Source organism: Micromesistius poutassou (assembly GCF_964030765.1).
Source record: "Micromesistius poutassou genome assembly, chromosome: 2".
Lineage (NCBI taxonomy): Eukaryota > Metazoa > Chordata > Actinopteri > Gadiformes > Gadidae > Micromesistius > Micromesistius poutassou.
The window spans coordinates 2,371,254-2,395,930 of record NC_140272.1 but is presented as its reverse complement, the minus strand read 5'-3'; the positions used below and the strand labels follow the sequence as shown (position 1 = coordinate 2,395,930).

Below are 24,677 nucleotides of genomic sequence, written 5' to 3'. Positions count from 1 at the left end.
AAAATGAACCAGAAAACCCTCAATTAGTTATTTCTATTTTTGAATTTTCATAATGTACAGGTAGGCTTACTTTATTGCTTCAGGGTTGATCCCATAGACCCATTTCTTGTTGCATGCTCTGAGTCTATTATACAATATTTATTCCTATCTTTGCAGATTGATTTACAAGTTGAAACCTTGAAAATCTGGATGACCTTGAGGATTATTGAATCTACAACTCCTTCATGACACACGCATGAACATTTGCACACCACAAAACTGCTGCAAGTCGAGAACCTTGCAAATTGCGTGTGTATTTTGTTGGAGCCTTTATCCCTGAGTAGCACTGTCGTTACAGAACATGCGCTTATTACCATCTAGAGGGAGACTGCACAGCTGCACAGCAGAGAGCGTGCAACTTATAAAGCGGCGTCATTTAGGATACCCTAGACATAAAGTTCAAAGCTACTTGTTTATGTCCTGTAGGTCAAGTACAAATATATGATGCAATGTGTGTTGGGTGGAGATTATAGTGACAATAATAACTTCAATTAAAAAATGTATAATATTGTGAGTGTTCTACGGATACACAACAGAAACCTCAAAATCCACTAAATGAGCTTCCGTATCACAGAATACTGGTTAGTCACCGGTTTCAATCTTTGCCACAGAACATCATAGGCCACTGATGAGTCAACACTAAGAGGACATTGTGAAAGCCTTGTCTTGTTCCCTTGACGCAGAATGGGGTTTCAGATGGACATAGTCAGGGAGAAGTAGTTGGCAGTCGGAAGGGCTAATGGGAGCAGTAGCGTGGTGAGCTAGCGCTAGCTAGTCTGAGGGACGTCAACACTGTTCAGAGTGGATGAGGCGCTCTGGGCAGAACACAGACGGCAGCAGACAGCAGGAGACAGAGCCCCGACAGATTCAGGGTCTGGCGTTGGAGAACAGCACAACTATTGGGTTTAATAATTTATTTGTTTATTATTTTTTACTGCTTTTATTTTTTTACAAACAAACAAGAACACAGAAATATAGTTGTTTCAGCCTTCTTTTCAAGGTGGGCAAAAAAAAAAATCAAAAGCCTGGTTTTCGTTTGGCTCTTTTCATATTATCTGGTGGTTGGCTGCGTTCAGTGAACCCTAAAACAGCAGGTAATGTGTTTGAACATCCAGTAAACTGGGCAGATACTGTTTCTGTATGTATCCCACAAGATATCCGCTATACAGTATACAAAATAAGTTAATATCAGCCTCAGGAGTACGTCGCTGACAAACTGTGGACATATTCGGATAATTGGCAGCATAAAGGATTTCTCAGCCTGTTTGAAACTGAATATATCATACATATACATATACGTATATATATACACACATGGTTAAGAACAACTTTCTCTGACAAATTAATCCGGCAGAATAATTAGTTGCAAGCAGGTTTCTAGTGATGTTCTTCTCACTACATAATTTCACCTCTATTGAGTTTTGTATTCATTCTAACGTTCACGTTTGTTTCTCTATGCCGTCGCTGAAAGAGAGGTGATGGGGGCAATAAAGGTGAACGGAATAGTTTACTGCTTTGACTTTTTTTTTACCATCCCTGCAAAGCTTGATCACAACCAGCTCATCATGTTAAACCCCAAAGCTACTGTAGAATGAATCAGTGTGACGAAAGCTCCGTGCAGAGTCCCAGTCTCCAGGTTCCCACTCCAGGTCCCCACTGTAGTTTTATTTCCCTCTATCCTTTCCTTCCTTCCTTCCTGCAGCGTGTGAACCGTTAGATAAACCTCCCAACCATACACGCTGCCCACTAGTAACTAGTATGGTTTCCCCTGCGCTGCAAGCCAGCAGATCTTCTCTCCACACAACATGCCAGTACAGTGACTTATGAGCAAGGACGTTTCGAGGTGAGGGAGTCACTTTTTGGAAGTATCTTTTAATCAACTTCTCCGCAAACATCCACTAAACACAGACTTCCTTCGGCTCAGCTAAACAAACAAATGCAAACGCCTCATCTCGTCGTTATGCTCCTGAGAGCACATGTGCAATCACAATTGTTCCGTCAAGTGCACCCCGGTGCACGGAGATAGTAGCACCACAGGGCGTGAGGGGACGAGACATGGAAATGTCTTCAGCTATTAGTGTGTTCATCACACCTAATGCATGACTGCATTAATGGTGCTGTGAAAAACTGGAACCAGTTAGACATTGCCATGTTCAGCCAAACCCCTTTCTGCAGCAACCCATGTTATCTGCAGAAGACGTGCATTTTATTCATTATAATCAACATTTAACTACCAGGGCATTACAGGCAAACTATGAATCACATCCTGTTATTTGTATGCTATTGATTTTATGACATGGATGAAGATTTGGATGTGGTGGCTCACCGGGTGTGACAGCTCCCGAATCTGATTTGAGGAATTGATTTCCGATGCTGTTGTGAAAGATGTATGTGTGGTCGTTGGAACTGGTGCAGCGCACTATGGTTGCTGCAATCGTTCCTAATCAAACCAGTGTCTAGACTGCCCTCTAGTGGCGACAAGGGGACAGTCATGGGATTTCAATCTCTATACACAAAATATTTACACGGTAGAAAAATAAAATGTTAACGCTGTTGATTCGTCTCCATCTTCTCTCTTGGTCTGGTTGGTATGGTATTGGTATGGTTTAAACCACACATCCAATTTCCTTTGGATTGGGTCAGAATGAAGTGAGCTAAAAAGTCTTAGTAGTGTGCCTGTGCGTAACAGTCTGTGGCACTGACTAATGCGTAGACTGAACAACTTGTCACACACACACACACACGCACACACACACACACACGCACACGCACACGCACACGCACGCACGCACGCACACACACACACACACACACACACACACACACACACGCACAGAATATCAAGTATAATTTCAAGCAACCCTGAATTATATTAAATCATTTCACTGCAAAAAAGACCAATATAAAAACGTACAAAAAAATAGTATTTACAATTGAGCTGCAATTGTGACACGAATCGGGAGCGGAGCGGAGACATGACGGGGCGGACCCTGGCTGTCGACGCAGCTCTCCAGTCACAGCTCTGTCCGTTCCCTTCTGTCCGTCTGTCTTCAGTCCTGTGAAGGGGGGGCGGGCCCTCAGAGCGGGGGCCCCCCCCTCGGTTTAAAACAAATCCCGGTCGGACCCGGAGTCCGACTCCTCGGCCTCGTCCGCCGAGGCGGCCCGGGCGGGGTACGGCTTGGGCTGGTCCAGGTTGACGTAGGTCACCTTCAGGCTGATGTAGTGCTCACCCTCCAGGCACTCGGTGATCTCCTGCACGATCTGCACCAGCGCCGGGAAGGGGGGTCTGGACTCGGGCTCGGGCTCCCAGCACGCCATCATGATGGAGAACCTTCCGTGAAGGAATGGATGAATGAATGGACGGATATTAGGGTTAGGGTTACTGTTAAGTGAAGACATTAAACCCGCAGTAGGTGAGGGTTCAAGAGTTGTAAAGAGCGAGCGGCTCCCTCTCTTATGCCGCTTTTCCACCGCCAGTACCAGCTCGACTCGACTCGCCACGCCTTTTTTGCGTTTCCATTGGCAAAAAAAGTACCCGGTACCTAGTACCGGGTACTTTTTTTTAGTACTACCTCCGTCGAGGTTCCAAGCGAGCGGAGTAGGTACTTTTGTGTGACGTAAACAGGCTGCTGGCCACTGATTGGCCAGCGGCTGTAAATGGGAATAATCACTCAAAGTTAAGTTGTGTCCGGCGTGGTTGGAGTCTACGAACCCGCTCCCGAGGGGGACACTGATCAGCGTTTCGCCGTGTGTGTCGCACTTTCCCGGGAATCAGGAAATAGTCTTGATCAGATTCAGATTTCCCGGGAATCGCGTCTCCCGTGATTAAAACCTAATGACGACCCGCCCATGTTGGAGAGGTTCTTTTCTACGACCCGCCCACATTGAAGAGGTACTTTTTTAGATGTAAATGCGCCTGGAACCGAGTCGAGTCGAGTCGAGGCGAGTCGAGTCGAGCTGGTACTGGCGGTGGAAAAGCGGCATTAAAGGCTTAGTTATGGTTGGACGTCGACGCAACGCAATGATCACGCAATCGCTTCGACGCAGTCGCAAACCTGTTTGGGTTCTGCGTTGGGTTTTAGGGAGCGGACCGATCACAGCCCTTGCTGCTGCGTCGCCTCGACACAAGGTTACAATTTTCGGGAGGCGCACGTCAGGCCCTCGCGGTGGACGCAAGGAAGTAATGGGTCCGTAAACCCCCCTGCGTTGCATGGAACCATAATCAGCCCTTAAGTCTCTCCGCCATTGAAGTGTTGCATTATTCACCCACCAGTGATTTACAGGCTGATTAGGGTGATTAGGGTGAATCACAGTTAATGATTCACCCTAATTGGTCAGAAATGAGCTTGGAGCTCTAAATCTGAATGGTCTTGTATAGAGGCAGGCACCAGATAGAAACAGATATTCTCACAGAGCATTTCACTTTCTCTTATGGCTTACAGATAGCTATGGTATTTCCAATAAATCACCCTGCAATTATAGCTCTTAAATCTTATCAACAGCTGCTTTAAGGGAGATAGCGATATCATGATCCATACGGGAAATGAATAAGAGAACAGTCTCACTGAGATATTAAAAGGAATACATCATACAAGACAAATTGTAATTTTCTCCCACAGCTTGGAATGCAAGAAGGAAAAAGGTCAGTGCTTCAATCTCTCTGTGGAATATGAAGTATTTTTCCAAAGATCTTTGGGAGCTTATGACTTTGCATACTTGGACTACTCAGGACCAACATGAAAAGCAACATTTTCCGAATGCTTTTTTTTCCGTGTTATTTCGGCTCATTCCTGTTATTATCGCCAGACACTGACCCACTTCTTCAATCATTCCAGGCATTGGGAGCGAATACATCCTAAACAATGCTATATGTGTACATATATTCTTTCCACTACAATGGATTGGCAAATAAAGTAAACCCTATGCTCATGTGTATATTCTGCATGTTTGTGCAGCATATTCCCTCAGGTCTCTCAGAGGAGCCGTCGTAGTCCTGTGCCAAGAGGGCCTTAAAGCGGGCGTCTTACAGGGCGTCTGGACAGAACTGGGGCTGGGCCAGCCGCCGGCCCTTCAGCAAGTAGTGCGTGATGTCATAGGGGTCCACGTCCGGGTAGGGCGTGGCTCCCCTGGTCAGCAGCTCCCACAGCAGCACGCCAAAGGACCACTGAAACAGCCACAGGGGACATGTTGACCAGACATTAACTTGTATTGAAAAAGATAAACATATATTTACAAGCGATGGGGGGGGGGGGGAAAAGCTTGCCTCGTGAGACCATCCAGATATTCAAGTCTCCGTTTCGCACTGAGCGTCAGCCGTGGCCGTAGCAGAAAATGATTTCCAAATATGGGCGCAAACTTATGTTGTTCAAAAGACTCCAGCCAGTCAGGTTAACCAAATAAGTGACGCTCTGCACTCTTGCCGAAATTCGGTTGGAAGTAAAGCAAAAAAGAGCACGTTTCTGTTCATCTTTTAACACCCCTCATTCTATTCATCTATTTCAGATTAAAACAGATTTGAGTGTGCCGTATATTGCTCCACTTTCCTTGGGTTCTGGCCAAGGAATGCGGAGCTCTTCATGAGCGGGAACTCTCTACCCTCCTGCACCGAGGACTTATTGATCCTATCATGTTGTTATTTTAGGAAGAAGCTTTTCACCGGCTCAGAGCCACACTGAATTGATGAGGGAACCAGAATGGGAACTCACCAGATCAGGAGAGTCTCACGAGACTAGGAAAGGGCAACGACAGCAAGCACACTCACCACATCTGACTTGGTGGTGAACTTTTGTGTTTGTAAGCTCTCGATGGCCATCCATTTGACTGGCAGCTTGGCCTTCTTATGGTCTTGTATACTGTAGTATTCCTTGTCAAATATATCCCTGGCCATGCCAAAGTCTGCCACTTTTACTGTGAAGTTTTCATCCAGCCTGAAAAGACATTGGTTGTTGGAATAAAAAAAAAATTTTTTAAAGATAATATACAAATGGATGGTCGTGTATAGGAACAGGTTTGCCAGAACCCTGTTCCTGTAGCGAAGGATTTTCAATATCGCCTTCCATGCACGCGTCCCGTTAAATTACCGGCACGGGCTGCACGCAGGAGAGGCGCTACTATGTTCCATACCAACGACAGTTATTAATATTCACACTTACATGCAGTTCCGTGCAGCCAGGTCCCTGTGGACAAACTTCTTTTGTGACAAGTACTCCATTCCCTTGGCGACCTGCAGGCCAAACCCAACCAGGTCCTTCACCGTCGGGTTCTGCGACAAAAGAACAGGGGAATGCAACCGTTAACGTTTCCTCTCTAAACTGTTTCTATCACTCACATGAGACATCGGGTCAGCTCTATTTCAGCTCATATTGCTCAACCGGGGTCATTCTCTTTATCTGAGGATGACTCACCCTCTTCTCAGACCGGACGAAGTGTCTCAAGTCTCCGTGCTTCATGTAGGGCAGCACCACCAGGGGGAGCCCGTCCTTGGGCAGCATGATGCCCAGCAGGGAGAGGATGTTGGTGTGGTGGAAGCCCTTCATGATGATGCCCTCCCTGAGGAACAGGTCCACCTCCGCCACGTCACTGATCCCTGTGAACACAACGTGCGCTACGTCAACACACGCTGTGCTTCTCACATCAACACACACACACACACACTGCATGTACTCTGTTCACACAACACATCAACACACACACTGTACGTACTCTGTTCACACAACACATCAACACACACACTGTACATACTCTGTTCACACAACACATCAACACACACTGTACGTACTCTGTACACACAACACATCAACACACACACTGTACATACTCTGTACACACAACACATCAACACACACTGTACGTACTCTGTTCACACAACACATAGTACATCATCACACATTGTACGTACACACACAACACACAAACACACTGTACGTTCGCTGTCAACACATTGCACAACAACGCACACTGTGCATACTCTGTTAACACAACACACAACACAGTGTTTTGCATAGTGTGGACAAAGCAGGGCAGGAGGGGCATAGGTTAGCGTTGTGATTGGCTGGACAAAGTAGAGACAAAATAGGCTAAAGACACGTACTGTTCAGGGATTTGACGGCACAGTGAATCTCTTGGTCCTTGTGGTCCATCAGATGGCCATGGTATACTGTGCCAAAGTGACCTGCATCAAAACGAGGGTTCAAGGTTATCGCGGATAGCTTCAAAGAAAAAGTGTAGAAAGAGTGGAAGAAAGAGGCAATAAAAATCACTTCAAGTCGGGAATCCAACTCTCAAATCAATCAGCCGTTTCCTGAGAGGATCTCACCTTTGCCGATGACCTGGCTTTCCTCCACTCGCAGCATCTCTGCAGGGATCAGCACGTCCTTGACCTCTTCCAGGAGGTCAGAGCGAAGGCTGCCCATAGACAGGCCTGGCTGCTGTATTAAGGAGAGGGACGCAGACGGGTCGAAGCCGGTGGCGTACCAGGGACCCTGGAAGAACATCCCCCCTTGACCCGATGTCTGGCTGGACAGATCTGATAGACGTCGGGACAAATGAGAAAATGACGGTATAGTACCTCATGGAACATATTTCAGTGGTAAAATAGATGGTGAGAGAGCGAGCGAATAAACATTCATGAATCTTTTGGCGCGAACGTACTCCTGCGGTAGTCCCCGGTAGGCGAGGTTTCCCCGTTGTTGCCCATGGGACTGCGGGAAGACATCCGCGACAGACGGAACTCTAGCTTGTCTAGAGGAGTGACAGAATATAGAAAGATAAACTGAATGAATGCAGCCACACAATTCATAACGTGCCGTTATTGTTCAACTAACCAAGGCAACACCAGCGGAGCGGCTCCTCACCTTGTTTCGTCTTCCTCAAACGGGTCATCCCGAACAAAGCCAGGCCAGCCCCCAGGACCACGGCAGCCAGGATGCCCATGACGATGCCTGCGATGATGGTGCGGCTGTGGTTGTCCATAAAGACCACTTTGCCGATATCCGTCACGTTCCCGTTCACGCACACCTGGACACAGCGAAAAAGAAGAAAACCATAGTCCATGCGATGCCAAATCACTACGGCGTCAATCTCGGGCTCCACAGGTGTTCCACAGGTGTGCCAACTACTTAGATCACGTGGACGACAAACTCAATCGAGGTGGATGTTTATTTTTTTTTTATCACCTGGACAGGTGATCCTTCAGCGGGTATGACCAGGCCTTTTGGGATTCTGCAAGTGAGCTCATTGGTCAAGACCCGGACGTTGCAGTCCACGCCTCCGATGGTCATGGTGATCTTCATACACAGATCCACTGTGTTCAGATTGATGTGCTATTAAAGACAAAATAGGTCTCATGTTAAAAGCCTTTATTTTAGTGTAGCGGCCCTGTCTAGGTTGGATAATGTAGTGGATGCTTTGACTCCCACGAGATATGTCCTGGGTTCGATCCATAATAACCTCACACTACCTGTAGGCATCTTTGAGCAAGACGCCCTAACCCCTACCTGCTCCTTAACAACATTAATTCACTGTTGGAAAACATTGTCCGCTCGTAAATTGTTAACAAAGTTATTAATTGTTCAGTGAGTCGTGTGGGAGGGGCATGTCCTGTGACGTGCTCATAGTGGTGAATCATAGTGGTGAATAGTGGGCATAGTATGGAACATAAAGCAGTGAACATACGTGCATTGAGACTTCGTCTTCTCCCTGGCTCAGGTACAGGACGCGCTCCTCGTTCTCAAAGGGAATGGGGGTGGCGTCCGGGTGGTAGTCGAACCGCTTGTTCCAAAGTTGCCGGGCTCCGTCCATGTTGAAGGAAATCTGCCCGATCTCCGTCTTCTCCTCCGAGTGGTCTCCCGGCAGGGCGGGCGCCCGGCACTCCATGTGCGTGGCGTTCACTTTACCCTCACACACCTGGATCGTCAGAAGAACCCTGTTTTTAGTCATTTCTCCGGGCTAAATCCTAAGACAAATTCTCTACTCCCTATGGGGAATTGCCTTCTTGGCAGCTGATCCCAATTTGGATTCTGATGGAACAATATCCACATCAGTTGGTTTGGTGCCACAAAAAGCTAAACTATGATATATAGAATGCAAAAAATACAAAAAAGATATATACCTTTCTGTATACCTTTCTTAAACTTAAAACCTACTACAAAGACATGTTTGACCGTTGATCCTTTCCTCTGTATTATATATTATTATTATTATTATTAAACCTTTATTTAACCAGGCAGATCATTAAGAACAAGTTCTTATTTACAGTGAGGGCCTGACAAAAAGCACAAGATTCTTGGGGAGGAAGGGAAAGGGGCAAGGCAGCAACAGGGACCTGCAGGGTTAACATACAGCTACTCAGACATACAAAGCACGAGCGAAGAACAGAATGACATAAACAAGGCAGAATAGCAAAAATAAACTTATAGCAAAATAACAATTGTGAAAACATAAAAACATAAAAAATATAAAACAAACAAACATAAAAAACATTTAAAAAATGGTTAATAAAAAGGATTGATTACAATATCATGAAAATCATAGGCCTGAGCCAATATCAGCGGGTATGTGGGTACAGATGAGACAGGAGACTGAGAGGAAGGTTAGATGGTTAGATGGAGGGGAAGCAGTTGCAGGAATCTGTGAGAAGGTGTGAAATGGTGTCTTTAAAGGCCGGGGATGGAAATATATATATATATATATTAGTGAGTGACCTGTCGGTACAGTTCCTCCGGTTGGTTTTTGGCTTTGTACTGGACCACCTTGTTCTGCACAGAGTCAAAGTTCTGGCCTACGACCATCAGCAGGGAGCCGCTGTGGAGGAACCAAAACCAACACAATCAGTGGTTTCCTTCCGCAAACCTCCAATGACATTCAGATCACTTTTTACGCCTTCAACTTCAAAACAACTTTCACTTTCAGACTGCGGGTCCAAGCTTTACCTTCTGTAGCTGCATTGGGGATGCACGGCGGTTATAACGGGGTTGTGCCGGTAGGAAAACATCTTCTGGGAGGACACGAGGAAACTGTCGATGAAGAACCGGACCGGAACGGCTCCCACCGCTGAGGACGCCTTGGAGACGCACACCACCGAAGACACGCTCCCGCTCCCTACGGTCACACTGGGGGACCGAGAAGACAGATTTGAAGTCACAACACCCATACCCTACAGGAGTATTCCTAGACTCACAAGTCCATCTCCAAACGCTGTGCTCCACCAGAAACTGGAGGACAATCTCCCAGGTTTCGTTGCTAAAACTAGGTTGAACTGATGTAAAGCGACGCGCCTGACAACGTGGTGACATTCAGAAGTAGTGTGTGCTTGTAAACACGGTCTTACCAGCAACACGTGCATTATAAGATGACTCGTCCAAGAAAACTCCTCAAAAGGTTTGTTGATGTTTGTCGCATTTGCCGCAAAATACATTCGATAAAAGAGAATCAAATAATGTAATGTTGCATGGGACATCCATTTCCCATGCAACATTACATTATCCACCTACCAAAAATTTCATTTTTTGGTAGGTGGTGAGATCCCAATCATCTGGTATCGTGAGACTAGGGGGTTTCCAGACCTTTCTATGCTAGTACCCACCAAATATCTTGTAGAAAAATGTTTCATTAGAAACATTTTGGTGAAAGCATTAGGTAGCCATCCTACCACCGTGCCGAGACACACAGACCATGACCAAGGGAGTCCATGATTACCTTTGAATGGGGCAGTCGATTCCACCAAAGTCTACGCTTCTTCGGATCCCTGAGTTGAGATGGCTCCCGGTCAGGGTGATCATTGTTCCTCCGATCTTAGGGCCGTAGGCGGGCCTGACCTCCGTTAGACTGGGGACCTGGTTAGAGTGAAGTACGAGAGCATTGTACAGTGAGTGACTTCACATGGCCTCGGGCATTACCTTAATGATGTCTCTACCTAGTATCTAACTGGCTACCGTGTGTATCTGAGACCATCCGTCACTAACAAAATGGGTCCTAATAATATCGATACAGTGTTCTTGACTTTCCTAATAGTTCACTTAAAAGGCTTTTGTATAAATTCTCCTATCAACTAGAGATTGCGCCCCTCCACCCTCCAATCTCCAATTGTATTATGATAATCAGCATTCACATTGCCACTGTAGCCACAAAGTCTGGTACTGAGGCCATGCCAATCTCTTGACTTCTTTTTGCGTAGATTCCTTTAGTTGTCATGCATGCTTGCAGAAATGTCCTCTTCCCCAATAGTGTATTGGAAATGTATGGACTCTGAACAATGTACAGAGAATCAGCTCTGGGGTTCAGTCAAATATATTGCTGTCAAGAGGTGTCCTTACCACAAAGGAGAATCCCGATGCCTGTGCTTGGCCTTCGATGGAATAGCAACCCCCCACCGTTGCATCTTGAACTACCAAGGTGACGTTGAGAGCCTTGGTCGGAGTGTCTTTCTGGTGGCGGACCTTGCACACCAACCTGGGTTACCGAACACAACGTACAGCAGAGACCGAGTGAGCAAGTGCATTCCACCATGAAGATACAACACAGAAATGGCAAGAATCACGTGAGTACATAAAATCAATCAAAAAGGCAAACTGCTTCTGTGTAGCGTAGGTTTTTACTACGAATACAGTAAATGCAGTAAAGTAATACAGTAAAGTACATTTTTTTGCATATCAATTTTGATTGGGCTTACTTTGTGCTGTCGCTGTTGGCCTGTACGCTGCACAGGTTCTCCGAGCCAACTCGGACTGTGTGGGTTTTGTCAGTGATGGCAGATGGTCCTTTTGGGGACCGAAAATCCCAGCCACACAACGTCAGCTCTGACTCAGCCCCAGTTGGTGCCGTCTTGGGAAAAAACTGTGCAAAGTAACAGGGAATGGTGGACGATAATTGTGAGTGACTTCTTGGGTTGTTAAATCAACTCCGAGTGTCACTTCCCTAGCATTGCTAAACTTGTAGCGTGCAACTTTAGAGTGAGTGACTAAACTGCCGCTGACTGCAACCCCAACCAAAGGTTATGACTGAGTCTTCGACTAAGAAATACATATGCTATCTCTTTTTATGATTAATGACCACAAGAGGAATAACAACTAATACGCACCAGATTTTAATCAAGCAAATCAGTTTTATCAAGCAAACACCTTCTGAGGTCTGGTTCATAGGGGGTCAGAACAGTCTCATTAATAATGAATGCACAGAGAAGGATTCACAAATGTATTTTGTGATTTATATATAAATTACTCTCTTCTCACAAATACATTTCAATACACACAAATGGATATCGGTATGTATAAATGTAAAATAAATCCATAAACAAAAATAAGTTTCACAAACACATTTCTGATCCACACACAAATGTGTCTTGTTTTAAATAAGGGTTAGGCTAAATAACAGGGAATGGTGGGCGATAATTGTGAGTGACTTCTTGGGTGGTTAAATCAACTCCGAGTGTCACTTCCCAGCATTGCTAAACTTGTAGAGTGCAACTTTAGAGTGAGTAACTAAACTGCCGCTGATTGCAACCCCAACCGAAGGTTATGACTGAGTCTACTCTATCTATTTTTATGATTAATGACCACAAGAGGAATAACAACTAATACTCACCCGATTTTAATCAAGCAAATCAGTTTTATCAAGCAAACACCTTCTGAGGTCTGGTTCGAAGTTACACACATGGGATTTATTAATGGAGGAAAAGAGAGTTTGTGAGAGCATTCTAATACCCATACTGCCATACTATTTGGTATGCCAGGAAAATATTTAGTATGTTCCAATACATAGTATGGAAAATGCAGTATGGCAAAAATATCAGGATGTTGTGTACTACATCTGGTCGCCTTTCGCAGTATGCAAGTTGGATGCTTTTGGTCTATCCTGCCCCACAATCCTCTAAACAGCAGAAGATACGTCACATCGACTGAGCCCATGACAGTTGATGTGTCACTGAAGGTGTGCTTATCAGTGAAATCTCCTGTAGCACGTCCCTATTGTATGCATACTGTGTGCAGCAGTACGTACTTTGTAAGGGGAGCTGCAGTACGCGCTACATGTAAAAAGAATAAGTATGTGATTGGGAATGCAGCCCATGTGTGTGTGTTTGTCTGTGTGATTTAAAGGGTGTTTGGCTGGGCACTTGAGTGAGGCAGTCCCTTGCAGTTCAGATGAGTCAGCTCAAGGCCGGTATTTACCAAGCCTCTCAGGGTTACTCGTCGCAACTGCAATAAAAGCGAACTTGAGTTATAAACGTATGACTAAAAGGACCTGGGAGTGAGTTACCAAGGCTTCTACACCTACTCTCAGCCAAGGAGGGAAAGACATCACCTGTTTATGACATTATCAATTCAACTATACTATGTATATTATATTATTTAATTCCATAGCTAGAAAAGGTAGCCCTAAAGGCATATTGATATTAAGAGCTTAACAAGGCGGCACCCCTACGGTTTAAATAAAGCGTGATAGCCTAGGCGTGATAGCCTTTCATAGCCTAGGCTACTGTCTCACGTAGGATGATAAAGCCTGTCACAGACAACGTTCAACTCACAGAAACCATCTCTGCGAAGTTAGCTGTGCTGAACTGTATTGTATGTAGCCTACACAATGGGTTGAGATATCGGATGTACCCCACGGTGGTGATTGTATAGTTATCCCTGTTGTCAAATGTTCGTATGCTGTGTCTGACTGTGATCAGGTACTTTAAATCAGGTACTTTAAATCCTACAGGTGGGAGAGACACGAGTGGAACCAGACCACCAAACTATATATTAATACAATATCTTTATTATTTTGTAATTGCTAGTTAATCCTTAGTATCCAGTCCACTGTAATCTACTGGATCCCTGCCAACTACCGGTTCTGTATCTGTTGGCCCAGGAACTGTATGCCTATACAAACACACTCAAACACGTACCCAGACACACACACACACACACACACACACACACACACACTGTGACGGATCTACCTCTGTGATAACAGGAGCGCAGGACGTCCGGTGCCACGGCGAGGGGCATTCATGTTTCCTGGAGCAGGACCCCGAACACCAGCCACAGCCCATGAAGAGTGGAGCGGTCAGGCAGGAGGAGCAGGTGACAAAGTGGGCACAGCCGGGCCCCACAGGGGACACGATGAACACCTAGAGAGAGGGGGGGAGAGGGGGGAGAGAGGGGGAGGGAGAGGGGGAGGGGGAGGGAGGGGGAGAGAGAGAGAGAGAGAGAGAGAGAGGGAGAGAGAGAGAGAGAGAGGGCGGAGAGGGGGTGAGAGAGAGAGAAAGAGGGAGGGGGTGAGAGAGAGAGAGAGAGGGGGAGGGGGAGGGGGAGGGGGAGAGAGAGAGAGAGAGAGAGAGAGAGAGAGAGAGAGAGAGAGAGAGGGCGGAGAGGGGGTGAGAGAGAGAGAAAGAGGGAGGGGGTGAGAGAGAGAGAGAGAGAGGGGGAGGGAGAGGGGGAGGGAGGGGGAGGGGGAGAGAGAGAGAGAGAGAGAGAGAGAGAAGGCGGAGAGGGGGTGAGAGAGAGAGAAAGAGGGAGGGGGGTGAGAGAGAGAGAGAGAGAGGGGGAGGGAGAGGGGGAGGGAGGGGGAGAGAGAGAGAGAGAGATGGGGTGAGAGAGAGAAAGAGTGAGAGAGAAAGAGAGAGAGAGAGAGAGCGGCAGAGAGAGAGACAGAGAGAGAGAGAGACAGAGAGAGAGAGAGCGAGAGGGAGAGAGAGAGAAATAGTGCGGGAGGGGTGAGAGAGAGCGAGAGAGAGAAGGGGTGAGAGAAAGAGAAAGGGGGAGGGTGATTACCAAGAAATGAATGTAAGAGGGCCAAGCAAAGGGCCAAGCACATTCAGTGGAAGAATCATACATAGTCTAAAATGTTTGCCAAAAAAAATATCTGTGGACGTGTGGGAGTAAGAGAGAGAGAGAGAGAGAGAGAGAGAGAGAGAGAGAGAGAGAGAGAGAGAGAGAGAGAGAGAGAGAGAGAGAGAGAGAGAGAGAGGGAGAGAGAGACGTCATCCTGTATTATGTTCGATAAGCACCTTATTCCCGGCAACAAAGAGAAGTGAGTCCTCGGTGTACACCGACGATACGCCCGATACAGAGGTTCCTCCCAGGGAGAAGTTGGCAAAGAGCACAGAGTCCAGCTTCAGGATGACCTACAAGGAGCAGGAAGTGTCAAACTGAGGCTAGGATCTAGACTGCTGGGGGACACATAACACAATACACAACACCAGCACTAGCACATTGTGCTGCTGTACATCAAGAAACTAATGTTAAAGAAACTGAATGGATTCATAGATATTATTACCACTCACCGTGCTGTATACTAAACAGTGTTGGGGGTAACGAGTTACAAAGTAACAGAATACAGTAACGATATTACTTTTTTGGGTAAGCCAACATCCGACAGGAAAACATTTTCCCATTTCCCGGACAAGAATTACTCCGACATGGAATCGAAGCTCAAAATAACTTTCGAGTCCCTGGATCATGTGTCCACCACTGAGGACATTTGGTCCGCCAAACAAAAAGGTACTTAGGAATGACGGTGCACTGGATAGACAGCATTAGTTTTAAACGTGAGAAGGCTGCTCTTGCCTGCAAGAAGGTCAGAGGAAGACACACTTAGGATGTCATAGCTTGCGAAATAGATCAGGTTCCTTCAGCCTTTGGACTATCACATAAAGTTTTTTTTTGTGCAATTTGCTTGTTGGTAATAAACATTTAAACTGTTATCCATTGTATTTAATGTTGTTGGGTATCACAAAACAGAATTTAATACGAAAAAAGAAGGTACGATTTTAGCGGTTTGCAATTGATTCTCATTCCCCCCACAATGCATTGCATGACGTCACGTTGGGGAGACGACAGACCGAAGCCCCATTGAGACCCTTGAGAGTAGAGACGAGTAAGAGTGTTCAGCAGATTATACAGATAAATACATAAATACATAGATATATATCTAGATAGCCTAGATAGATAGATAGCCTATTCAAGTATTTATTATTGCCAAATGACACAAATCGTCAGGAATTCATTTTAGTGATTCGGTTCACACAGGACAGTACACCACACAGAACATGGGAGACAACAAGTCTGACTGGACATACACAAAAGACATCACATTAAAACTAGACACATGCGTTGATAGATGGATATAGATAAATATGTTATATTTTTTGCCAAGCGGAGCCAGCCAGTCCTGTGTGCGTATGCAAATTAGCCATGTGCGCCAAACAGAAGAAGGACGTAATGTTGAGAAGTCATACTAAAAACGGATAGCAAGCGAAAGCTAAACCAGAGCATATCACTCACACAGTTTGGGTCCATTCTAACTTAAGGTAAGAGGCTATTTAAATCTTTGCAGTGACTGAATGTTGATGGTAGAACTGATTGTTGTGCATAAGATGAGTGTGTGCGACTGTGCAGTGTGTCCTTCCCGGCTTCGCACTACTGCATGGTTAGTTGTGGTCTTAGTGAAGCAGCCTAGCTTGGAGTTGGAGTTGGAGAAGTTGGAGTGATTTTTGTGTGCGTGCGAAAGAGCGAGAGAGAGCACACCCGCCGTGGTGATGTTTGGCTCGTTGTGGGCTGTCAGCATCTGCCGGGCTGGACGAATGTGCTTTGTGTGTCAATGATGTATCTGTCTGATCGTATTTGCTGTAGATAGATGGTTAAATAATGTCACACGATCGGTCATACTGCAGGCTCTCATTTCGCAAGTTCACTGATTGCGTGTCTGAAAATTGTTAAGTGTGTGCGTGTGTGTTATCATGTAGGCTATAGACTGCTGCATATTGAGGAATGTAGATCGGTATTAAGCAACAATCCGGAGATGGGACCAAACGAATATTGACGGGTATTTTGCACACTGGGTAAAAGCTTAGAAATAAACACTAGGCAAAGATGTTGTTACTGGAGCTAGTAGGCTACCATCAAAACGTGGGATAACTAATCGGAAATGTGTTTACAACGTCGGGGGGAGATTTAATTAGGGATTATCTGGGGGGGGATTTCACAGGTGGGACTGGCAAGTTAGCCCATAGCTAGCATTATGCCTTCTATTTCTAGATGTTCTTACTATGTACCGGTACGTATCTGAACTAACAACATAATCACTGTCACTAGATATAAAGAAAACGTTGACTTTCACTCTGTGTTATTCACTGACAGTAAAAAAAAGTGTTGTTTATTGTATGCACTGCTCATCATTGCTAAATGATAGCAACTCTTCACCCATTCTCCTCTGACCATTCATTTAATCGGCTTTGATGGACATCAGTTCTTGGAAATTCCTCATTCGCCCTCTCACGTCTGACAGGTTCGAAATTATACGGTTGTGGGCCATCATACATGTAATTTGTGGTTCTTGCCAACTCTTCCTCATCCCAGACGCCCTAGTTCTAGTACTAGGCTGAGGCTACCTTCCACCACGTCTCCCCAACGTGACGTCATCGCCGAGTTACGGAAGAAAACACCCGTTACTACCAAAAACGACAAAAACTGGACTTTAAAGCTATTTTGGAGACATTTTATTAATAATATACTTATTTTGAGTGCTTTATGTACCCATTAATCGAAACTTCAGGTTAACTTGCAACATGGGCTTTAAGTGCATTTCTGTTTTGTAGAAGTAACTAGTAATAAGTAACTAATTACTTTTTTGAGTAACTACCCCAACACTGATACTAAACTATACAGCATACAGCAACTACACTACTACTTCGTGGTTGTGAGCTGCTTTTTATTCACTTCCAATTTATGCCTTATTACTTATTAACCCAACATTTTTCATGTCATGTGTTTTTCCTTTCCGCGTTGTTGTCCACTGAGCCGTTTCCTTGCTGCATACCTCTTCACTTCACAGCAGATCACATATCCTACCCATACGCTCTCCAGGCTCCTCGTCATACCTGCAGGATCCTCCCGTCGGAGGTGCCGAAGTGACCCAGGGTGTGGTTGCCCTTGGTGGTGACCAGGACCGTCGTGAAGAGCACGTCCTGCATCTGTCTGTTGAACAGGTCCAGTCTGTAGTACGGCGTGGACACCAGGGTGGGCTTGTTATGGCACGTGTCGTTGTTTTTGGTGCTCTGTGGAGAACACGGAACAGAGTTTGGTTTTAAACCCAAGACAAATGAGTGTTTGTTTTGACTTTTTCGGTGGACTTCCTTCTTTTTTTTTTTTACTCTCTCTGCACTACACACAAGCAAGTCCAGAGACACATACAAACACACACACACACACACACACACACATAAACATTCAAATGCACACAAATGCAATGCACACACACACACACACACACAGGCCGTGTCCCAATTCAGGGGCTGCATCCTTCGAAGGACGCGTCCTTCGAAGGTGTGGCCTTCGTAGACCGCGAAGGCCGAACGAGCGTTGTGGAATTGGACGGTCTAGCCTATGGAGCATTTCCGGATTGCGTAACCAGCCGTTAACGTCCTTTACCTTGCGTGACCACGCACCACTCCTGTCTCCTAGCAACCCTGACAGCTGCGGTTCAAACCGGACAGCGGAGCCAGAAATCATAATTTTATTTGATATGTTTTATCTTTTATTGGAGTGGAAGAAGATTCACCGCCGGGTGAAGATGAAGAGAGGACGTTGGCTTAACGTTAATTAGTGTAACGTTATATGTCTAGCGTTAATGTCATTGAACTTTGACAATAAAGTTACATATTTAAAATGGTCCCAACCTTACTTTTATATAAAAAAAAAATTTTTACATAGTTTTGTCATTAAATATGTATTCGCTGCAGCTGCCACTTCCGCTCTCTACGCACCATTTCTGAAAAAAAACTCCAACGCGCAATGAATGTTGGGATACGTTGGGCTGTGAAGGATCCACCCGGTGGGTCCTTCAAACCCGGGAAAACGAAGGCTGCATATCTCGGCCGCATTCGAAGGACCCTTCGAAATGGGACAGCACTTGACGCGCCGCTGTGACGTAAGCGGTCTTCAAATGCGTCCTTCGAAGGATGCAGCCCCTGAATTGGGACACAGCCACATACACACAAACACAAACGCACACAGACAGGAAGCGATGCATAGACCAGCGGAGAGAGTCTGCGTTCCTTCATTCGGGGCGGATATTGAGGATTCTAGAGGACACGGTGTCTGTTGCAAAAGGCTGAGAGACGAGACAGAGATCATTAAACGGCAGTGAACCCTCGCCCCGAGATGCCGCCACTCTCTGGCTCGCTGCCACACAGAGCACAACTTGCTCCTGCAAATGGAAAACAGATGTTCAGCCATTGGCACCGTGCCACTGTTGGCTCACCCCTGTGAACAGGGAATAGTTAAGGAACTGCATAACAGGGATTCTTGGCATTGTTGTGTATCGGGCACGAGGGGTCAACACAGAAAACGTTGGCTGATGTTTGAAGTCCAGATGATAAGTGAATCCTCATCGTAAACATTCCAGGGCTGTCCAATTAGTCAGCTTGCCCCGACAGGCCTGAGAGTCCTGGCGGCTGTTTGAATGCCCGCAATCCACAAGTCTGTTTGATCCTCTGGCCACAAACCACACTCAGACACTTATTGGCCCCACATGGCCACCGTTTAACCAGGTAAGCCATTCAAAGAGCCGTGGACACTTGTGAATTTTAATAGCGAATGCCTTGGATTTTTCTTTCATGTTCGGGAAATCACTGCCAGCATGCCTTTCCTTCCTCTCTGTCAGGTCCGTTTCCAGGGGAATGAATTAAAACAAAAAAAAAACAGCCAGGCGCAGCCAAGCAACTCCCTTCCTCAACACACACACACCGACACATGCACACACACACACACACACAAAGACACACACACACACACACAGACACACACACACACACACACACAAAGACACACACACACAGACACACGCACACACACACACACACACACTCACCGCTGTTTTTATCAGCAGGATTTATTAGCCGTGTGTGTTGACATACTGTCCTGGTAGGCGTGTGTGTGCTTGGCTCTTTGCACACTTAAAGAAGTGGAACATTGGAGTGGGAGTGCAACTCCAAAAGCCACACCTTTTCCGAGAACTACTTCCAGTGATAACCACGTAACAATAAAACAGAACTAACCCTAACCCTATGGAACAGTGTTTTCAAGTCACTGTTCTGAGCGTTTACTACATCATCCTAAACTAAATGTAATCATTAACAAAGGCAGACTTGATATCCGGTTTACGTAAGAGGAAAGCTGAGACAGGGAAGTACCAGGGTATTATATCTGTCGGACAAAGGCTTATGGCCCAAATAAACCAATCAAACAATCAGCTACTTAGGGGACCTCGTGCCTTTGTCCTGGTATCGTTTTGGTGGCACATTCTTTCTGACATGCACATCACGTCATCAGACAACGCCGGGAGGGGGCAAATATCGGGCAATCGGAGGAACGGCGACAAACCCCATTCTGGTGATCTCCTCGTCTGACTCCTCAGCCCCTCCTCCTCCGCCCTTTGTGCTTGTTCCCACACACACCTTTCACTCCTCACAACTGCTCCCACTCTCATCACCGTGTCAAGTCTGAGCCTGGTCCCGTGAGTCACGCTACGCGCTGTTGTGATGTGGATGTACTTCAGTGTGTTGACAAGAGAGGAATGGAGCCAACACCAGACACAATCACTAAATATCCCAGATGATGTGAAAGTGTGTGTGTTGTTGTGAGGGGGACAACGACTAGCGATTGGATTCCATAGTCAGGGTGACTAAGCAGACAGCGCTGGCTGCCATGTCAACAGGACGACCGGGGCAGCCCACACACTGGAATCGTTTGTTATGAGTCAGGAACGATCCGCGTTACCGTGGAAACGCCCTTGAAAGACACCTGTACATCCCGGCCCTGACACTGTGCGATCCTTTGACCCCTTTGACCCTTTGACCTCCCGGATGAGAAGAGGAGAGGGGGGCCCCCGGGGGGGGGGGGGGTGGGGGGGGGGCGGGGGGACGGATGGTTCCAGAGCCACTCACCTCGTGCGGGCAGCTCTCGCAGGGCTGGAAGTGACACAGGCCGCGGGAGAGCTGCTCGGGCCCCTTGGAGCAGCAGGCGGCCACGCCCCTGTCGATGGCCTGGTTCACCTTGGCCAGGGCGAAGATGCAGAAGGCCGAGTTCCGCTGGGGCGCGCCGCGCTCGTCCACCTCGGCGAACGCCCCGTACAGGAGCTTCTTCTCGGGGCTCAGGCCCAGCTGGGAGGCCAGCTCCCGCCCCACCGGCCCGTAGTGCGCCGCCTGCAGCCCGTTGAACACCACCCGGTGCTGCTCCGCCCCGCCGCCGCCGCCGCCGCCGCCGCCGCCGCCGCTGCGCCTCCTCCTCCTCTTGGGGTCGAAGCGGCACTCCAGCACCACCTCCCGGTACATCCAGGCCTCGGGGATGAGCACGGGCAGCCGGCCCAGCCGCGTCTGCAGCGGGGAGCCGCTCCTCCCCGGGGTCTCCCGCTGCACCGACAGGAAGTACACGTACTCCTCGGTGGCGAAGGTGTAGACGTAGTCGACGCGGTAGGACGCCCGCAGGCCCGGCGCCACCGTCAGGCCCCGCGTCACCGCGTGGAAGCCGTCCTCGGTGGCCAGCGGCCGCAGCACCGACAGCGACCGGCGGGGCCAGCGGCGCGCCAGCGCCTCGTCCACCGACGCCGCCACGAAGAAGAGGGTGGTGCGGCCCTGCTCCACCACGCTGACGCGCGTGCCCAGCGGGCTGGCCACGCAGTCGGGGCAGTAGGCCGCCGTGTTGTCCCGCGCCCTGAACAGGCAGCGGGACACGGGGTTCAGCTCGCTGATGTCCAGGAAGGCGCACGCGCCCCGCCGCGTGCTCCCGCAGTAGTACAGGTAGGGCAGGAGGGAGCCCGCCGGGTCCAGGAGGAGCACCTTGTTGTCCGTGTCCGCAGGGGCGGCGGCGGCGGCGGCGGGCGTCGGCGGCGTGGCGTCGTCGTCGTCGTCGTCGCAGGGGCCGCAGGTGTGGCAGTCGGCGGGGCCCACGGGGCCGGTGCGCACCTCCCATATCCGTTCCAGGCGGCTGTTCACCGCCTCGATGGCGTTCCGGGAGGCGACGTACACCTCGCGCAGGTACGCGTTGGCCTGGACGTTCTGGATGGGGCTGGCGGTTTGGAAGTGGGGCAGGGTGTAGTTGACGTTAAAATCCACCAGGCGGCGAGGGGCGGTCGGACAGGCGACGAACGGCGGCCGCGCGGCGGCGTGCGTCTGCATCAACGCGCATGCTGTCAGCAAGGAGGCGACCCACGTGACCATCTCCTCTCTTCCCCACCGCGCTCCGACCTGACCGCGTGCTACCTACAGGACTCGGTTCTCGCCCGGAACATTCCCGGGACCAGCGGGAGCAGCTCTGTGGCGAGAACAGGGAGGGGGAGGGGTGTGGAGGGGTTAGAGAGTGATGCTGCAGCTGAGATTTAACAGACTGGGTGCTCACGTATGAGTCAACACGGACGGCACGGTGTTATTTTTAAACAGGGTCATAACTAACAGTCACGCCATGGTCTTTTACATTGCATTTCAAGTAAACTTGTATATAATAGGTGGATAAGCCTACGCTGTTTAATTCTATATATATATATATATATATAAATAAAACGGTGGCACAAACAGGACAAATAAGCAAAGTCTTTGTTACACATGGTTTTGTATGCCTTAGGCCTATAGATTAAATACAAGGTAGTAGTGTTTGGGTTCAAAGCAAAGAAAAACTACTGTCGAGGAATTGACAAGATAGGACATGACCATGTAGGACTGTGGAAATGTCCCACAGATCGGAAGGCAGGAACTATTTATTCAGTGTGTCAGGTTGTGTTCCGTAAAAAGATACCAACTATGTCTTGTAATTTTTTTTTTTGACTCACAATGTTTTTCCCCCTCTTGCTTGCCTGGTCAATTATGTGAAAAAATAACCCTGTGTGATGCAACATGTACTTTTGCACCAGTTCGGTGTACAGTGTACCGTTCATGGACGCACTGCGTAAAAGGTTAACCAAATAAAAGTCACCATGAAAACCACCTTAATGTGAACTTCGAGATCGTTGAAAAAGAAAAAGGGTGGTTGGCGCTGTTATTACGAATAGCCTAATCTATCATCCTATAAACCTGCATGTCTTCAGAGGTAGTAGTGACTATGTTCAGTTAGATTGTTCTGTATCTCTGGACGCGAGTATAAACCATTCATCTGTATCGATAGTCTTGAAGTTTATACACTCAATTCACTTACCTTCTAACAAAAAAACTGGCCTCGCTCGGTGTTGCGTCCAAAAGGTCCGATATTTGATTTACGAAGTGATTTGGTTTACCCTCACCCTAGTTTCACCGCCCCACCGTCGATAGCTGTGAACTCACCTGACGGCCTGGGAGCGAACCGCCCCGCCCGCAACGAGGAAGTCATGCTGGACGGATTGCGAAACATCAGCATTTAAGCAATATCACCGTTTACATCACAAAAAGCGCAGGATTTTCCAATCAGCCCCATCTCGAGAAAAACAAATGGAACAGCCTGGTCTACGTCTTCTGCAACAGGACTTCTGCCAAAAGTGCATTGCTTTTGTATGAGGGACATTCTTTTAGAAATCCTACCACCCACCCCCACTCCCCCGAACCCTGCTCTTCCCACACCATTTTCCACTTTTCTTCCAAACATAACAAAATCTACCCTGCAAGTGTTTATTTGGAAAATGATTCACACATTCGTCCCAATTTGTCACAAATTCGTTTTAAATTTCACATTGGTAAAACAATAATTACAAGTCTCGTTGCTCAAACGTTGAGCAACGTTTTTTTAAATTCTGTACTTTTCACTACAAACATTTGCCATTATGTAAAAAGGATAGCATTTCAGCGTCCAGACCCACACAGCTGTCCCAGGAAGGACTAACATAAACTTCCTAAGATGCTCAGGACTCCCTCTCTAAATCCTTATCTGGCCCACTAGCCCGTGTTTGGAGAGGAGAGTAACGCAGCCAGATGTTGCTCGGCCTTATGAGTGTCCAGAGGTGCGTTATTGTGGTGCTCGTAAAGAGGCCCCTAATAACTAGAAGCCCTGGAGACATAGGAAGGCATGCCCTGAAGATCCTATGTCGCCAATGGCTTCTTCTAATGTGATTGTGTACATTGTATAATAAACGAGTTAGTACTATTACATTATAGGCCTATTAGCTGAAACTAAAACCACTTTTCTTTGTATAATTATATTTGTTTGTTAGTTGTTGGTATTATGTATTGGCCAATCAAATTATGTATTGACTAGCCATTTTGCAAAATAACATAAGGCTATCTAGTCCCTCCCAGTCGGAATGGTTATGCTCAAACCCCCAATGAATTAACAATCGAATACATACATAGAAAATAAGAGTAAATAAGCGTTAGAAAACATTGAGGCTTTGCGTACACGGAATATGACAGTAGAGAGTTGTAATATAGCTCCCCCTATCGACCAATAGAAGGCATTGCAAGGCATTGCAACACAAAGATAATCGAAAGTGAAACTGAATTTGCTCAAATAGTTCAACAGAAACCGGTCAGATTTAATCGAAACGTAGGTTATTCTTGCTGCGCTTCGCTGGTGAAATAGGTTTAGTTTTAAGGGTTTGACGATGTCGGAACTTGGAGAAATTGACGAGGGATTTTACTCCCGGCAGCTGTAAGTATAAACCAACATAGCCTATTAACATATAACAATTTAATGCACCTT

At 47.2% G+C, this 24,677-nt stretch overlaps 2 protein-coding genes across 2 annotated transcripts in view; one reads left to right on the top strand and one right to left on the bottom strand.

Annotated features, from left to right (window-relative positions):
* Positions 1 to 2,187: 2,187 nt before the first annotated feature.
* LOC311339268 (macrophage-stimulating protein receptor-like) lies at positions 2,188 to 23,341 on the bottom strand. Its single transcript, XM_084464647.1, has 21 exons — positions 23,205 to 23,341; positions 20,966 to 22,331; positions 17,900 to 18,076; positions 15,029 to 15,145; positions 13,979 to 14,149; positions 11,708 to 11,871; positions 11,352 to 11,487; positions 10,735 to 10,871; positions 9,969 to 10,148; positions 9,741 to 9,840; positions 8,713 to 8,943; positions 8,214 to 8,360; positions 7,893 to 8,055; positions 7,690 to 7,779; positions 7,355 to 7,564; positions 7,130 to 7,210; positions 6,444 to 6,625; positions 6,192 to 6,301; positions 5,801 to 5,966; positions 5,067 to 5,203; positions 2,188 to 3,370 (listed from the first exon to the last, which is right to left on the bottom strand). The coding sequence occupies exons 2-21, from the start codon at positions 22,235 to 22,237 to the stop codon at positions 3,142 to 3,144; spliced, it is 4,200 nt and encodes a 1,399-aa protein (XP_084320773.1). The 5' UTR covers positions 22,238 to 22,331; positions 23,205 to 23,341; the 3' UTR covers positions 2,188 to 3,141.
* A 1,153-nt stretch (positions 23,342 to 24,494) lies between these two features.
* uba7 (ubiquitin-like modifier activating enzyme 7) overlaps positions 24,495 to 24,677 on the top strand; it is a 33,037-nt gene continuing 32,854 nt past the window's right edge. The window contains exon 1 of the mRNA XM_084464316.1: positions 24,495 to 24,626. Within this exon, the coding sequence (XP_084320442.1) occupies positions 24,580 to 24,626 (47 nt within the window). The 5' untranslated portion in view covers positions 24,495 to 24,579. The remainder of the gene's footprint in view (positions 24,627 to 24,677) is intronic.